This window comes from Lipotes vexillifer, unplaced genomic scaffold, assembly GCF_000442215.2.
Source record: "Lipotes vexillifer unplaced genomic scaffold, Lipotes_vexillifer_v1.1 scaffold1238, whole genome shotgun sequence".
NCBI classification, from domain to species: domain Eukaryota; kingdom Metazoa; phylum Chordata; class Mammalia; order Artiodactyla; family Lipotidae; genus Lipotes; species Lipotes vexillifer.
Genome location: NW_006775669.1, coordinates 159,309 through 178,061, shown reverse-complemented (window position 1 = coordinate 178,061; position 18,753 = coordinate 159,309). Strand labels below are relative to the sequence as shown.

At 36.7% G+C, this 18,753-nt stretch overlaps 1 protein-coding gene across 1 annotated transcript in view; it reads right to left on the bottom strand.

Moving 5' to 3' along the window:
- Positions 1-2,589: 2,589 nt before the first annotated feature.
- The window catches only part of CDC40 (cell division cycle 40), a 52,873-nt gene continuing 36,709 nt past the window's right edge, over positions 2,590-18,753 (bottom strand). Inside the window, exons 9-15 of the mRNA XM_007450099.1 lie at positions 17,461-17,506; positions 15,111-15,212; positions 13,153-13,268; positions 12,776-12,909; positions 8,044-8,120; positions 5,559-5,703; positions 2,590-4,558 (exon numbers count right to left, since the gene is read on the bottom strand). Of these exons, the coding sequence (XP_007450161.1) occupies positions 4,381-4,558; positions 5,559-5,703; positions 8,044-8,120; positions 12,776-12,909; positions 13,153-13,268; positions 15,111-15,212; positions 17,461-17,506 (798 nt within the window). The 3' untranslated portion in view covers positions 2,590-4,380. The remainder of the gene's footprint in view (positions 4,559-5,558; positions 5,704-8,043; positions 8,121-12,775; positions 12,910-13,152; positions 13,269-15,110; positions 15,213-17,460; positions 17,507-18,753) is intronic.

Below are 18,753 nucleotides of genomic sequence, written 5' to 3'. Positions count from 1 at the left end.
GCAGCAGCAGCCTTAGCGTCTCCTGCCCGTCTCTGGTTTCCGAGCTTTTCTCGCGCCCGTCTCTGGAGCTCCTTTAGGCAGCGCTCTTAAAACCCCTCTCCTCGCGCCCCAGGAAACACAGAGGCAAGAAAAGGTCTCTTGCCTCTTGGGTAGGTCCAGACTTTCCCCCGGACTCCCTCCCGGCTATCCGTGGCGCACTAACCCCTTCGGGCTGTGTTCAAGCCGCCAACCCCAGTCCTCTCCCTGAGCTCCGACCGAAACCGAAACCGAGCCTCAGCTCGCAGCCCCGCCCGCCCCCGGCGGGTGAGCACACGAGCCTCTCGGGCTGGTGAGCGCCGGTCGGCGCCGATCCTCTGTGCGGGAATCTCTCCGCTTTGCCCTCCGCGCCCCTGTTGCTGTGCTGTCCTCCGCGGCTCCGAAGCTCCCCGCTCCGCCTCCCGCAATCTCTGCCCGCGAAGGGGCTCCTAGTGTGTGGAGACCTTTCCTCCTTCACGGCTCCCTCCCACTGGTGCAGGTACCGTCCTTATCCTTTTGTCTCTGTTTATTCTTTTTTCTCTTGCCCTACCCAGGTACGTGGGGAGTTTCTTGCCTTTTGGGAGGTCTGAGGTCTCCTGCCAGCGTTCAGTAGGTGTTCTGTAGGAGTTGCTCCACGTGTAGATGTATTTCTGGTGTATCTGTGGGGAGGAAGGTGATCTCTGCGTCTTACTCTTCCGCCATCTTGGAAAGAGCTCGTCCCCTAATGACTACTTTATTGGTAACAATTGAACCGGCCATTAGAAAATTAAAAATTATATATATGGCTCATGTATTTCTATTAGTGCTATACTAGAACACATACTTAAATACAGAATGTTTGAGATTTGAGTTAGTCCCCCAGATCTCAAAAATGCTGAAGGTTGGAGAGTAGGATGTGGGGAGCTAAAAAATCATCTGAAGACAGTTATTGCAGTTATAGGAAGCTGTAAAAGCAAAGGAGTTAATCACTTTGTCACTAAAAATAAAGCCACTCTAAGGACTCTGGCTGCAAGTTGTGACTTCTTTAAGTTTCAGATAAAATTTCAGTGTTTAGATTAAGAAGATTGTTTCTACAATTATTAAAGTGACTTTGAACATGGAAGGTATCCATATAAACATGTAAAATGTATATCATATTCACATACATACATGCATGTAAATACATGCACACACATATACACACACGTGTATATATTTTTGGTTAGCTAAATTTCTCTGAGTTTACACACTCTAAACAGTGTAGTTCCTGAAATACGATAAACTCAGATTCCACTAATTCTCATTCTTAGTGTGCATATCATCTGGGGAACTTACTAAAAGTGCTGACTTTGAACCAGGGAATGAATATATAGTATTTGTAAAATTGCAGTCTTTTGCTAGTTCATTCACTTTATTTACCCACTGATCAAATAAATATTTGATAACATGAATTTTGAACCAGCTGCTAAGATGGAATATTCTTTCCCCTGGATCTTCTCTTCTCCTTCTGAGGTCCCTTAGTAATTGCCTTGTTTACACTGTATTTCATCAGTTATTTTATGATCCATTAAGATAGAATGCCGCCAATTAAACTATGACACATCATTGATTTAAGACATAGCCCTATTTCAGAGATGTTAAAAATGTGAAAACCCTGCATCTTTGATGAAATATAGCATCAATATTCCCTAGGTCTCACTTTGAGACCCAGAGTTAATACTGCTGATGGATATTTTGGCCTGGATGGCACTTCACACTTCCCTTCTCCATACCTGAATTCATTATGGTTTCCTCAACCAACCACTACTTTCTTCTGAATTCTGTATCTCAGTAAGTGACACCATCTCCAGGTGGTTCTCAGTCTACACTCTGAGAAACAGTATTCTTCAAGTAGAGTCTCTATAATTGTTGCTAGTGTTGCAATTCTTACAGCTACCATCCAAGGGTTTGCTATTTCATCGTCCATGTTTTCTTCCAGGTAATTAATAAACATGCTAAGGACATCAACCAGCCTCACAATGTATCCTCAAAAATCACTCTATACTGTTCTACTTAGAGAAGTGCCTGTTTGAGGCTACTCCCTGTTCCTTATCTTAAAACTGGCTCCCTATTTAGGACAACATATTCTCAGCCTGTGCTTCAGTATTGAAATATTCATTAAACCTTCACTAAAGCATCACTTTTATTCTAACTTTTAGGAAGGAAATCTGTCCTGGGTGTGACAAAAGGGTTGCAGTGAGGAAAAGGAGCCAGATGGTAACCACTTAATTCCAGTCACAACGTAATCTGGAAACTTTCTTATGCTGGAAAAGAACCCCACTCATTTGTATACTCTAAAATGGATGCAATCATGACTCAGTGGCACCAAGTGAATAAATATGGACTGTGTTAAACTTAATCTATGTGCTCTGAGGACACTGCCCTGTATTTTTGTCATTTATTTAGAATAAACCCATTAATATACTATACTCACCTTTAAAGCATCATTTCTCCCCAGAAAATCAAAATGACCCATTTAAAATATGCAAATGGTTTAACGTGGTGTCTCAGAGTTAAGACTTAAAAGGAGAGTAAGAACGAAAATTTTGATAACACTTTCTACAAAAGTGCTTTATTTAAAAATACAGTCTTTTAAAAAAAAGCGACAACTTTTATATACAGTTCCTTAGTTTAGAAACAGTTAAAAACACAAAGTAAACCCATATTTTGAAATTATGATTTGTAACATACACAATACTGGTACTGAACAAGATAGTTCAAATGTATGATTAACTTTTTGTCCCATCATATTTCAGTAATTCACATTTGTTACAACCAGTGGTTGGGACTAAAGAAAAGCTCCTGTCTGAATTTTTTCCTCTCCAGGAAATGGTAGGCACCCTTCCCAGCAGATAAAGAAATAGAAATAACAGCAGCTAGGCAGTGTATTCTTATTTCTTTGAGTGCCTGTGTGTCCAAAAATACATCTCTACCACTTTTATTCTCTCTTTCTATTTTCTTCTTTGAAATTTATTTATATGTGGCTATAGCACCTGGTCATCTATACCAGGTCTTTTTAAATTTAATGTTTAAAAATGGAAGTTCTAAGGGTATGGAGCATGAACTGCTCTTGATAGCACAGGACTCAGAGCTAATGATGTTCCTAGGATGTCAACACTCAACATGATTCTGGTCTCCAAGTCAGCACTCTGAGCAGCTATGAACCAATCTTTTACAGCACGGTATTGAAATATTTCATACTACATTCAAACATCTAACATAGATTTGTAAAAAAACAGGAGAAATGTCTTGTCAAACTAAAGTGCTCTTGGTTACTATATTTAAGAGGCTATCTTGATTTCACAATCTGAAGTTGAAAAAAAATTTTTTTAACCAATCACAGTCCCTGCTTCTCAAACTGGGAAACCTAGCCATCTTTTTGGAGTATCAATTTTACCCAAAGATTTGGAAAGAAGTTTAAAAGTTTTCTAATCTTTACTGAATATATTCGTAAGAAAAATCAGATTAATTTTATAGATAAAACATACAGCTTCAAAGAAATTACAAGTTGACATTTTGAACTATGTCCTCACATCCAATCTCCTATGAGGAGTATTTCAGTAGTAACAACTGTAAAGAGGTGAGTGACCTAGGAGACCCTGATTTTTGAAAGTGTAGCCAGGTCCTTATTGGACAGTAAATACAAATACAGTTCAAAGTCTTGATTCATCCTCTTGAGTTACATCTTCAAAAATAATGTAATTCTCTAATTATATACAATCCTGTCTATACTGATCAGGAAGAAAGTCAAGGAAAGAACTCTGGACTGATTTTTATTTTACACTGTTTAATAATTAGAGGAATGCTGCAGTCAGAGAAGATTGCTGGCTTACAACTAAACAGACACAACATATGTCATAAAAAATAGTGGAACTCGTGAATCCGAAAGATTAGAACTTGACCCACTGAAAATAATGGGAACAGTAACTGTGGGTGGTTTTATCCTTCTTTCAGATTCACATTAAATTATACCATCCCTGTTCTTCCCTTTTTGTTGAAGAGGTAATCCACTAGGGATTCCTTCTTAGCTCTAAAGGGATCCTTTCAGTACGTCATGGGGGTAAACCCAAACTGCCTGCCAAAAATAACTACTTGTTGAATATAAAGTTAATGGTCATTCTCTGTATAAATAACATCTATAAAGAACAAAATGAAGTTGCCAATGAAATTATATGAGCCAAATTTACAAAGTTTTTTTCTTTTTAAACAATGGTTCAACTTCATAAGGCCACGTAAGAAAATCATAATCTGTAAATCAAGTTGTCATTTAACACATTTAATAATTAAATATAGTTAAATATGATATTGGATCAAAAATGACCCCAGATAGTATAAGGATTAATCCCATTAATCCCACAATTTAATGAGACCATCCCAACCACAAGTTATGACTTTAGATGTTTCATGAGGATGCCACACTGCACCTATACACACTTTATCATGAGCTTTGAATCTACTGTAGAGTTTTGTGGTCTTCCAGTCCCAGATGTTTAATTTTCCATTTCCATCTCCTGAAATCACATAGCTGTAATGAGAAGAAAAATAAATTCAAATTATTCAGACACCTTAAACTGGTAAAGTGGGTGAGGAACAGAGAAATAATTTATCTTTTTCACCTTAACATAAAAAAATCACTGTGATTACATAATACTTAGAATAATAAGGTAGAGTATAATGCAGTCTATAATTTAAACTTCTATCAGAAAACCTCCCCACTGAGTGACCAATCTAAGAGTGAAAAATTATTTTTAACTTGGAAGATTGGGAGAGCCAGGGGCCACAGTGAATGCAGTATCACAATCACTCTCTAGACAGTCAGAAACAGTGTAAGGGAACCAATTTCATACAGAGCCAGCAAACACATGTAGACCCATTCAACTATAGTGGACTCTACCACCTTCATAATTATTTTTGGCTCCAACAGCTTCTGAATATATCCAAGATTCACTCAGGGGTAGGAGTCTAAATCCCAATTACCAGGCTAAACATACAAGTTTATAGGGATTTCTAAATTAGTGATACCCATATATTTTAGCTAACAATAGGGGAATGAATGCAGAGTTTCACTCTTAGGAAGGCTATAGGCTTCAGAAATCTAGTGTGACCAGAAGATGGATTTGAGGTTTCAGCACAGAAAAGCTGTAGTGAAACTGTTAACTTCAACGCTGCAATACAGGATTAATTCTTCTGGTGCTCATTCAATCACAGCAATATAGAGATTACAGTCCTTCCAGCCTTGCTTAGAAACGCAGAAAGAAAGTAAGACATAGCCTATAAAGACAGGGATTCATTATGTGGTTAAAGGGCACAGAACTAAACAATATAAAGAGACAGACTGAAGAACTTAAAAAAAAGCCAAATGTAGCTGTCTTAATTTGTTCTTGCCTTTTATCTGGCATTTTGACAATCTGAACAGTTCTCATACAATTACATATATAAAAGTGATTTGTACAGTGTTATTTGTACAGCAGTAGTTTATATCATTATATATGAATATAGGAATACATGAGAAGGTTTAAACTTACCTCATGTCTGGTGAAAAGTCTACCTGACAAGCATAGCCTGCTACCATATGGCCCTTAAAAATTTTTTTCTTATTTAATCTAAATCTGTTCTGTGCTCCAAAAATTAAGATTTGGTTGTCCATTGATTGGCACGCTAGCCATTTCCCTGTAAATTCAATAAATGAGACATTTTAGAGGAAGACTGAAAATTTTACAAAGACTTTATTTAAATATGTTCAGTCATTAATATTTTATTCCCAACTACTTCATAATAGTATGAAAATTAATTTACCATATACCACCTGTAAAGTGTTACAAATTTGTTGCTGGTGAGAGGTATTTATAAAGTAATGGATTTTGCTCATACAATCTTATATCATTTAGCACTTTTCCTATACAAGCTTTTTTGTTTGTTTAAATTAGGATATACGAAAACTCTGAGTTTAGCGTTAATAAAACTAAATTTTATGAAATGAAATTAATTTGTAGTAAGTATAAACAATAGAACCATGGAGAGAAAGAGACTCATTTATGTTAAATATGGAAAGAGGAAAGATAAACTCCAGGTGAGAAAACCTAGGATTATTAAATAAAACTGTACAAAGAAAGATATGACTAAAAAAATTCTAGTAACTGTTGTTGTGGGCCACACTTGTTTTTTAAAAAAAATTTTTATTGAAGTATAGTTGATTTACAATGTTGTGTTTAATATCTGTTGTATAGCAAAGTGACTCAGTTATACATATTCTTTTTATATTCTTTTCTATTCTGGTTTATCACAGGATATTGAATATAGTTCCCAGTGCTATACAGTAGGACCTTGTTGTTTATCCATTTTGTATATAATAGTTTGCATCTGCTCGCCCCTGGCCACCACAAGTCTGTTCTCTATATGTGTTAAGTCTGTTTCTGTTTCATAGATATGTTCATTTGTGTCGTATTTTAGATTCCACATATAAGTGAAATCATATGGTGTTTGTCTTTCTCTTTCTGGCTTACTCCACTTAGTATGATAATCTCTAGGTCCATCCATTGTGCTGTAAATGGCATTATTTCATTCTTTTTTATGGCTGAGTAGTATTCCATTGTATATATGTACCACACCTTCTTTATCCATTCATCTGTCAGTGGACATTTAGGTTGTTTCCATGTCTTGGCTATTGTAAATAGTGCTGCTGTGAACTAAGGGTGCATGTATCTTTTCGAATTATAGTTTTCTCTGGTTAAATGCCCAGGAGTGGGATTGCTGAATCATATGGCAACTCTATTTTTAGTTTTTTGAGGAACCTCCATACTGTTTTCCTTAGTGGCTACACCAATTTACATTCCCACCAGCAGTGTAAGAGGGTTCCCTTTTCTCCACACCCTCTCTAGCATTTATTATTTGTAGACTTTTTAAAGACAGCCATTCTGACTGGTGTGAGGTGGTACCTCATTGTAGTTTTGATTTGCATTTCTGTAATTAGCAATAATCATCTTTTCATGTGCCTACTGGCCATCTGTATGTCTTCTTTGGATAAATGTCTATTTAGGTCTTCTGCCCATTTTTCAATTTGGGCCACCTTGCTTTTATCTACCCAGGATTCACCAAAGCCACTAGAGTCTTAACTGCAGTATCTTTACATCCTATATATTTGTAAACATGATTAACTAAGGGATGACCCTAACAATGCTCACAGTCTGACTGGGTAAATGGCCTTGTTCAAGATGGGCACAGTATTGTAATGGATGGTTTAAAAATAAACTATATGAAATTCAGGTGCACAGTGACAAATGTGACTGCATACAATATAGTGATTATCAGAACAGCACCCAGTGAGGCTGCTCTTCTCATAAAAATCATAGGGCATTTGACAAATGATCACTGATTTGCCTATGGCAGATGCCCTGACTAGAAAAGCAAACTCTTTCTTGTCCCCTCTTCCTTGCTCTATACTCACAGTAGCTACTGAGTTCACAATGCTGCCCAGATATCGGATCCTCCACTTTAATATCCTCATGTAGAATTATATCAGTATATCTGTAGTACTTGTACTTAAAAGGCAATGAATTATTAAATAGAAAACAGTATTAGACTTATCTTTTTAATTTTTGCCTGAAAAAATCTTTTACAGTAAATTGCTGTAAAGGTGTTCTCTATGAGGAACCAGAACAAAATTTCCTATTCTCTGAAAGCAAAAGAGCTCACAATAAATCACTGAGCTGCTGAACATGATTCTGTTGGAAGGATAATTATATATAAAAAAAACAAATACTGATTCTCAGATGGAAATCCTTAGATGCTCGGGCAATGTTAGTTGCAAATCATCATTTCTTTTATATTTCCCTTTTAAGAAAAAACAAGAGAATGGGTGAGGCGACTCACACATGAAAACCAGTGATTATTTCTAATACTGAAAAGATTTCCTTATATAAGTATGGCACTGTGACAGACTTCCCCTAGGAGGGAATGGCCAAGGCTCTTTTGAAAACAGAGCTCATTTAAAAACACTATCTACTAACTTACCATTTGGAGACAAAGTCACTGCAGGCATTGAGTGCATGCTGGGTTCTGCTATATACTTGAAATCCACAGGGATATCCCTAAAAATTAAAAATAGCATATCAGAATAGTAATTTTTAAAAGTACTTTTAGAAGAATAATCTCTGAAACAAAAGAGATGCTCTTGAAATTATATATTTAATAAACCTTTCATGAAACTTCCTGGAAGAAGGAAAACCACAAAATGACATTCTATTGATTATTATAAAGCTTTTACTTTACAAATGACTTTCCATGATAATTACAAGTGTCAGTGATTTAGTTTTCTATCTCTATTTGATTTAAACTTTGGCCTTTATGTTAAAAAAAAATCTGTTACTATAAGTTCTTTAATAATGAACTCATCTAAAAATGTACCATGGCAGGCAGAAGCAAGATGTCTGAGGTAAGCCTACAGGGAAATATTCTTATTTTACCTGCCAGTCAACCGTAACTTGTTACTCTGCAAGCAGGTGAGAGTGCTAAAGAGCTTTCAGCAATGCAAGCAGATAGATGGTAGGCAAAGATGTACAGGGATCTGCAAGCAGGTCGAGCCCATCCAGATGGGTAAGGGATGGGTAAGGTAGATTAAGTGCTCGGTACCTGGACATCTATTTTCAGCTTATTTGTAAAGTATTCCAAATGTGTACAGTGTAGGAGAAAAAGCATTAAAATTTTTTTCTTGTGAGTGATACAAAAGATAACACAAAAACAACAAAAATCCAAAACTAGTCACCTAAATCTAGACCCATCCAAAATTCTAAGTGTCTTTTCATTTTTAATATTCTCCATGATAAAAAAAATTCTTTACTAATTCTGAAGGATTTTGGTCCTTCAGAGACCATGAGACATCAGAATTGTTTTTTATAGAGTAATGTAATGTAATCTGATGAATAATACAGACTATAAAGCACCAATTTCAATTTCAAACCATGGTTCAAGTTCAAAGACTTTGATTAATTAGAACAATAACAATAATAATTTGCCTTTTAAGTAAGCATCTTCTCTAACCATCTATCAACCCAGAAGAAGAAGCAAATGATTGGAAAAAACTCTATAAGAGTCTTGGTTGGAGGAAAACATTTTCAGGTATAACCTGAAGAACAGTATCATTTATCAAATCTCCAACCCTTTAAATACCTCTAAGGTACCAGTGAGAACTGACATTCAGAATGAATGACCCAAATGTATTGAGAAGAGCCTCAACCTTAAAAAGGTTCAACTACTTTTCCCTTCTCATTATTAGTAGCTGATAATTTTATAACATGAATTAAAAAATAAGAGCATTTTCTAAATTAAGTTAATGATAGTTCAGGTTCATATCAATCAATGGTTTACTAAAATTTAAACAGATCCCTTACTTCAAGGACTCTTGGTGCAATGAGCTCTATAACGTGAAAAGAATCTGAGCACCTGTGAACTTCATAATTGCTAGTAAAAATGCTAGGCATAGTTCTATTTAATAAACATAATACTGTATTCTAATTAGAAATTGTAAATCAGTATAATAAGCTAGTAACTTATGTTACAAATAATCTTCAGTCTGGAAATGAGATCATCAAAAAAACAAAAAAAACAAAAACCTATGAAATTTTAAAGATAAAAGATAGACATTAGTGCCAACCACTGTAAAATTTTCTTTTAAAAACATTTTAAGAAAAATAAATGCCTTTGGGAGAAAACATGCCTATAATATCTCATGAATTTAGAATTTAGGCAATTAGGATACCACAGGATGCTCAATATCTAATTACAATCTCCTGTTCTTTAAAACTGTAGAGTAGTCTTAGTTTGTATAGTATTGTTTAAGAAAACCAAGGTTCCTTTGGGTGAACCTGGAGGGTAGGTATGTTATGCTAAGTGAAATAAGTCAGACAAATACTGCATGGTATCACTTATTTGTGCAGTCTTTAAAAAAAAAAAGTCAAACTCATAAAAACAGTAGAATAGTGGCTGCCAGGAGCTGGGTGGAGGGGTGGGCAGGGAATTAGGCAAAGCTAGTAAAAGGGTACAAACTTTTATCTGTAAGATTAATAAGGTCTGAGGTTCTAGTGTATACACCATGGTGGCTACAGTTGATAATACTGTATTGCATAATTGAAATTTGCTAGGAGAGTAGAACGTAAGTGTTCTCACCAAACAAAAAAGTAAATATGTGAGGTGATGGATATGTTAATTAAGGGTTAATGAATTATTTCACACCGTATATGTATATCAAATAATTATGTTGTACACTTTAAATACATTACAATTTTATTTATATCTCAGTTTTAATTATACCTCAATAAAACTGGGGAGAAAAAAAGAAAAAAAGAAAAATCTTTGGAGTGGCTTCCCTGGTGGCACAGTGGTTAAGAATCTGCCTGCCAATGCAGGGGACATGGGTTTGAGCCCTGGTCTGGGAAGATCCCACTTGCTGCGGAGCAACTAAGCCCGTGTTCCACAACTACTGAGCCTGTGCTCTAGAGCCTGTGAGCCACAACTACTGAGCCTGCATGCCACAACTACTGAAGCCCGCACGCCTACAGCCCATGCTCCATAACAGGAGAAGCCACTGCGATGAGAAGCCCACGCACCACAACAAAGGGTAGCCTCTGCTCGTCGCAAGTAGAGAAAGCCTGCGTGCAGCAACGAAGACCCAACGCAGCCAAAAATAAATAAGTAAATTTATAAAAAACAAAAAAACAAAAAAATCTTTGGAATCAGTTTGATCTGAGTTTGAATTCTGGCTCTTCCGTTTCTCGTGGAACCTTGGGCAAATTACTTAATCTATCTAAGTTTCCTTATCTATAAAACAGGAATAGGAAATACACCTATCTCGTAAGATTACTTGCCCATTAAATGAAATAGTTCATGTGCCTGGGACATAGAAATAGTTAGTGTGCCTGGGACACAGAAAGAGTTCAATAAATGTAACATCATTAATAATTATGACAACGATTTCCTTAGATATTCAGTGCACACTACATGCCAGGCACTGTGCTGGTGTTGAAGACAGATGGAGAATTTGACTGACACAGTTCTTTCTCTCATGATTAAGAACTCGTCAGGATGCAACACTGTAAATCAACTATACTTCAAAAAAAATTAAAAATAAAAAAAGAACTCATCAGGGAAGAGAATAAATAAGCAAGAACTAAAAAGCTGTGAGAAGCAAAGGGCTGTCTGTGGGATAATAGAGAAGATGCCTAATCTCATGTGAGGATTGGTTAGGAAGGCTCTAATAGCAAGTGAGAATTAAATTAAAATCTACAGGATGTCATCATTTATAATGAAACAGTATCATGAGTCTTAGGAGTATTTCTTAAGCTCTGAGAAGGAAAAAAAAGAAACATGATCATTTAATCAAAATATTTTACTGACCAATGCTCTAATTTAGAAAACATACACAAGTGTTCTAAAAGCCCTGTAACTGGTGCATCATTCATTTACCAATTTCTTTTATACTGCTTCACATTTTCAAATGGAGCCGAAAATATCTGATAGAAACACTTGAAAGTTTAAGTATAATCAAAGTGTTAAAGTACATAAAACAAAACAGCTATACGTACGCTAAACTATCCAGCTTGTTGTGCAAATGGTCTATATGGCTCATATAAAACTATATCCTTATCAGGTCCTCTGCATGTAACATCATTTCTGAAGTAGGAGAGATCTTAGTTATAAGATAGTCTCAAACCATGGACATTAAGAATGATGTTAAGACTATGTATAAAGTACAGTCAACTCTCCATTAATTGGGGGTAATTTGGAGGGGTATACTGGTGGTGGGAGAAACAGCAGTTAAATTACATTAAATCTTCAACTACCCAAACTGTCCTGACAATGGTTAGGGACATGCTCAGGTCCCCAAACGGACTCAGTTTCAGGAGGAAACTACTGCCTGTAGTTCAAGGCTTCTCACTTCCTACAACTGAACAACTTCTGGGGGTAGGGAGATAGTTTCTAGTCCCCGCAAGGCTGTAACCACAGTTGAGTTGTGCCTTATAATTGACTATCAAAACAAGCTGGGTTCCAACCAAACATTAACTCTAACAAAAAGATTATTATGCATTGCTTTGGAAATCAACTATAAAACATGATCTATGATAGATACTTAGTGAAATTAGCTTTAGTATTTCTTGACTTTAGAAAAGTGTTTTTTTCTCTAGGAAAGCAAAATTAAGCAATATATTCTGATTATACTCTACAAGTAAAACATTATGGGCTATGAACAGCAGGACACAGGGGTGATGACATGGGGCAGTTTACAGTACTGAATAATCAAAATGCAGACATTTAAAAAATTAAGAGATTTTAAAAATATTTTCTTTGGGTTGGTTCTAAGGCTAGGGTGTTATGTTCAATCCCTAGCATAAGCAACACAGTCTATACGTGTGTGACCCCTACTTTTCGTCAGTCATTTTGCAAAGATGAATAAGATACCTAATAAAGAATGTAAGATGGCACTATATAAGCTTTTTTACTAGTGCAAGAAAAAGGACTCAAAATACATATTCTTTAGATAGATTATCTAAAGACTATGAAAAGTAGAATGTTTAAATTTTTATTTTCATATTCTGGATACCTAAATAGTTAAACCAGTTTGACTGACAGGCCAGAGATCACAGTTGTGAAAATATTCAAATTGTTGAATATTATCAGGCTTTATCTTTCACTACAAAATTTTAAATTGTTTGCTTTATATTAATTAGATTTTCTACTGATAAAAACTCACCATTCCCAAACTCTTAGGCTCTTATCATCAGATGTGCTCACAAATCTCCTATTCTCATCAACAAAAACAATGGTGTTGACAGCTCCCAAATGCCGATCATATTCCTGTACAATTTCTCCACTTCGAATGTCCCACTGTATATCAAATAAGAGAAATGGCAAAGAGCAGATTTATGAAAACAAAGATCATAACTGTGGAAAATGGAGAAGGAAAAAAGATCTCCAAAATCGTGTTTTTATAGATTTACTGCTTCCAAGACTAGAGCATCAGCACTCCCTAGAAGTAGCAAACATTAAACAAGTTAATATTCCTTATTCTAGCCCCTCATACAGTGTAAAGCTCAGGAATCTTAATAAAAATATTGTGAGAAGACTTACTTGCACAATCTTTTTATCAGACATCCCAGCCACAAAGAGATTTTGTTTATCTTCATCAGGATTAAATTTGACACAATAGGGTACTTTTCGGTTTGTAAATCTTGATATACACTGCCCTAAAACCAAAGACCCAAGTTAAAGTAGGTAAAAAAAATTTGACCATTTAAAGATAACCCTGGGATTAAGATCTAGAGATCATTTGCTAATAAATTTTGAGGAATGGCAACCTGCTTGTTCTTTACTGTAAACTACATTGTTCCTTTTCAAGGATTTTAATTGATTAAAAATAATCATTCAAGGGGCTTCCCTGGTGGTGCAGCGGTTGAGAGCCCCTGCCGATCCTTTGAACATGCTATGCCAGGAACATGCTTCCTACCATTTTCACCTTGTTAACTCCTCCTTATACTCAGATCTCTTCATAATTGTCACGACCTTAGGGAAATCTTCTCAACCTCACTATGTCAGGTACCTTGCTATATTTTTAAAAGAAAATAAGAGCACTTATCGCTTATAAAATATATTTTCTTATGGTTCACAGTAAAGGAAGCCTCAGCTTAGGATCATGTACACAAGCAACAGACTTGGCATCACCAATTTATAGCAAATAATGAGGCTGAAATTCTTTTTGCAAATGGTCAATCCTTTTCCAACTCCAATAACTCTCCTATACCCTGACTCACAGGTGACTGACAGTCACATATTTCTCTTGTGCACCAAAAGGTGAAGGCTTATCTTCTAAAAAAAAAAAAAAAAAAAAAAAAGTATATTCAAAAGTATCTGTATCATCAGTTGCAGAGCAGATGAAGTTCTCCAGGTGATTACAGTATGCAGCTAGAGGGGCTTCCCTGGTGGCGCAGTGGTTGAGAATCCGCCTGCCAATGCAGGGGACACGGGTTCGAGCCCTGGTCCGGGGCGATCCCACATGCGACGGAGCAAGTAAACCCGTGTGCCACAACTGCTGAGCCTGCAATCTGGAGCCTGCGAGCCACAACTACTGAAGCCTGCATGCCTAGAGCCTGTGCTCTGCAGCGGGAGAGGCCACTGCAATGAGAGGCCTGCACCCCGCAGCAAAGAGTAGCCCCCGCTCACTGCAGCTAGGGAAGGCCCGCGTGCAGCGGCAGACCCAGTGCAGCCAAAAATTAAATAAATGAATGAATAAATAAATTTATTTAAAAAAATGCAGCTAGAGTTGAGGACCACTACCAAAGAGGTTAAGGGTATGGGCTTTGGCATTACAGAGACCTTGGTTTGAACCCAATTCGACCATTACTAGCTGTGTGACCCTAGAAAAGTTACCTCTTAAGCCTCAGTTTTCTCATCTATAACAATAATAATATTTAATCTCATAGTGATATTTTAAGGATTGACCAAGATACTGCAATATAAGCACTTAGTACAATGCCTGGTAAACAGTGTTCAATAACTATTACCTATTTTCTTTATCCTTAAAACTCAGTAGGATGAAAGACGGTTGTCTAATTATATAAAATTATAGTAGCCACAACGTGCTGATGTAATCAATATGTCTGTGAATATATAAAACCAATCTTCCCATGGAAGTTTAGACCTACATTTTAACCAATTGGGGCAATTAAATTTAATTCTGCCCATCAGGTATTTATTGTGCTTCTATGTTGTGCAATGCAGTGTGCTAGGTTATGTAGGGGAACAAAAAGATCAATTAAATAGTCTACGGAAATTTTTAAATTTCCTTGTCTATCAATATATAAATTTATGAATTGTAAATATTTGGTGGAAAAGAAATTTCATAGTAAAAGAGCTACTTATATAGCTGAGTTTCAACTCTACAAACATTTTGTGATATTAGCTGATAGTCAATGATATGAGAATCAGCAGTTAGAGAAGGTACCATTTTACCACAGAAGACCACTCACATTGTTTCATTTAAAAACACTAATTTATAAGGTAAATAGATGTTAGTATAAGTGTGCTCTTACCTGTCTCAGTGTCCCAGAGCTTAAGATACCTGTCATAAGCTGCACTGAGGAACTGTGTTCCTGCAGTATTAAAGCAGATGTCCCTAACAGCTTTACTATGACCTAAAGGCAGAGACAATAGAAATGGAGGTGAGGTGAGGTATGTTCTTTTAAAATATAAGCACCATAAGAGAAACAGCATTAAACAGTATTTTTCAAGCCACGCTGTGAGTCAAAATCACTGGAACCCCACATGCTGATTTACTGACTCAGAATATGTTATGTGTGGGCTTGGGAACGTAGGTGGTTTTTTTCCCTTTTGAAAAGCTCCTCTGGTGATTCTGATGCATAAAATTTAGGTAAGAACCAAAAGAAAAGATGTAACTTTGTTTTAAAAAGTCTCTCATGCACTCTCTTAATATGTTACACATATAGCTGATGACTAAACAGTCAAAAGAATTTAAGGAAACATAATAGTCCAGTTATTGCCAATGAAAGAGAAATGGCTGGTGACGTTTTGAAGGTTCACTCAGATTACTTGCCAAGCTGGAAGTGAAAACAAAGTGACCTAAACCTAAGGTTCATGAAGTTGTGGCCTTTGTTCAATAATTGTCTATTTCTGTAATCACATTCCCGAATTTCATAGAAATGGATTCAGAATCTCAGAGACTAAACCTTTTTGAAAACAAATATTAACTATTATTTAGTTTTAAAATGGCATTTGACAATAATGTTAAGGTGCTTTCCTTGGAAATCAATCTTGCCCGACCAGTGAACTCTTCTGAAAGTTACAGAGGCAAATAAAATATGATTAAATGAAAGCAGAAACTTTCCTACTTTTTATCATCCCACCATGACAAAGACTGCCAAGCACAATTGTGCAAAATGTGCATGGCACAACTTGTCAGCCGTACCAAGGGGTCCTGAACCACTACCACCGATGACCTCCAGTCATGGCAATTAGGCATTCTTTTGTACAGCAGGAGTCCCAGTCAGAGCTGCTATCATCTTTCTAAGTAGGAAATTTTCAGTTTTCCACTGAAAAACTGCCAGTGCAGGGGAGACAGATGGGGATCAAATCCCCTATGTCGCAGGAGACATTTTGTTCCCTGTACACTGCTGAGAGCCTTCCCACAAGTCTTCTTCTGGGCTGCCCTGGCATCTCGGGCCGTATTTGTGCAGTGAGGCCCTAAAATCGTAACAAAGCACTGCCAAATGGACCCCCACTTAAATCTAAAAACAGAGCCAATATAATTCACACAAATACCATTTCAGTTTGGTACAGTTAAATTTCAAAACATAACTAGCATTCACACAAAATCTGACAAAGACAATAAACTAGTATCTTACCAACAAGGCTAGTCTACCACAAAGCTGTCCTCTTTTTGGCTTTCCTTCCTTCAAGGAATTCTCTCAACCTTATCTCTTCATCTGTTTTTGTTGCCAATTCCCAACCTCTCTGCAAAGCTCAACATCTGGCTATCTAATTGCTTACTGAACACTTTTATCTCAGTATCTCAAAGGCAGCTCAAATTCCATTAGTCTGAAATCTCATCATCTTCCTATGATGAGTAGCACCACCATTCTTCCAGCCACCTGAGAGTCACTCTAGATTCCTGCCTCACTCTTATCACTCACTTGCTAACCAAGTCCCATTGGTTTTAAGTCTTTTTTAAAAAATTTCTATCTTAACATTTATTATTTATTTATTTTTACATCTTTATTGGAGTATAATTGCTTTACAATGGTGTGTTAGTTTCTGCTTTATAACAAAGTGAATCAGTTATACATATACATATGTTCCCATATCTCTTCCCTAACTCTTGATTGTTTCTTTCCTCTCTCTCTGCTGCTTTAGTTCAGGCTCTCATTATCTCTAATCCAGACCAATGAAATAACCTTGTAAATCACTTTCTTGCATCCAGGCCTGCCCCACCAAAGCATCCTCCATACTGCCACTGTGATCTTTGTAAACTTCAAATCTGATCACGTTGCTTTCCTGCAAGAGCAATTCAGTGGTTGGCTTCCCAAGGTCCCCAGGATAGTCTAAAGGTCTTCCATACTCTGCCCTCCTCTACTGCTTTTCTCCACTGTCATCTCTTACTATATCCCTCAGGCTAACAACTCTGAAGTATAAGTGGTTCCCTCAAAGCAGTATGCTTTCTCATTCCACTCTTGCTTTAGCTTCTGCTGCTCTCTCTTCCTAGTTCTTTCTGTCTACATGGGGAGACTTACCCCTCCTTCAAGACCCAGCTCAAGTCCATGAAGGCTTTCCTTCATATCAGTGTAGTAAAATTACTGTAAATGTTGTCATTGTAGTTTAAAAAGTCTTTCCAAACAGATTTATAGCCAGAGAGAAAAGAAGTATTACCAATAAATGTTCGCAGACAGCGCCTGTCTCCATAAACCTCCCATAGCTGGAGAAAAAACAACACACAGAAACATTACATTTAATACAAGACTTTGATAAAATGACAACTATCAATCACTAACAATAGTCATATGCCAGCTATGTATGTGCATATCTGTGTGTGTACAGGTTATTTAACCAAAGGCATTACATATCATTAAACATATTGTTCAGTGCTGTTAGTGACTTGCACTATTTGGACTACACACATACGCATGTGCACACACATACACACACACTTTAAAGCTAAACTCTGAAATCAAGGGAACTTAGATGGAGCTTATACAAGTGGTTTTCATTTTCTTCTTGTTCTTTTCTGTATTTGATATATTTTCTATGTTGAAAAGTTTCTACTTACGTAATACTATGAACTACTTTTAAAAGAATTATATGTTATTAAAATGTTATAACATTTTGGTACTGAAAGGTTTTTTTTTTAACTTTTCTGAAGTATTAACTTATAAAAGCTATTATGAAAATGATAGTCTCTACTAAAATATAACAAGTTCATAATTCTCATCACATCTAAAGTGAATTAATACAATAGCTTTGAAACTACCTTTATTCTTGCCTGCCTCAAATCCAATCCTTGACAGTGTTGCTAATGATCTAAAATAGAAAGCATTTCCTGGCCACCCAGTGCCTACAGGATAAAGTCTCAGTTCCCATAGCATACCAGGAAAGGACCCCAGGTCCTGGTCCTTTGCCTTGATTGTAGTCATCCTATGCCTCTCAGATTTTAGACTCTAGCAGTCACACCACTTGCCGTTTTCAGTACATACCATGCTGATTCATTCTATTTACTCCTCTCAGACATACTCTACTCCCTATGCCCTTCCCCTGCTTACTTAGTTACCTTCCTATTGAGGTATGCTTCCTCTCTGAAACCAGAATACCTTGCATCTGCCTCTACAATGATCATTTACATCATAACGAAACAATCACCTTAAGAGCAGGGACAGTGCCTAAACAATTTTTTTTTAATTTTATGTATTCATCTATCTATCTTATCTATTTATTTATTTATGACTGCATTGGGTCTTTGTTGCTGCACGTGGGCTTTCTCTGGTTGCGGTGAGCAAGGCTACTCTTTGTTGCGGTGCGCGGGCTTCTCATTGTGGTGGCTTCTCTTGTTGCCGAGCACAAGCTCTAGGCGTGTGGGCTTCAGTAGCTGTGGCATGCAGGCTCAGCAGTTGTGGCTCATGGGTTCTAGAGCACAGGTTCAGTAGTTATGGCTTACAGGCTTAGTTGCTC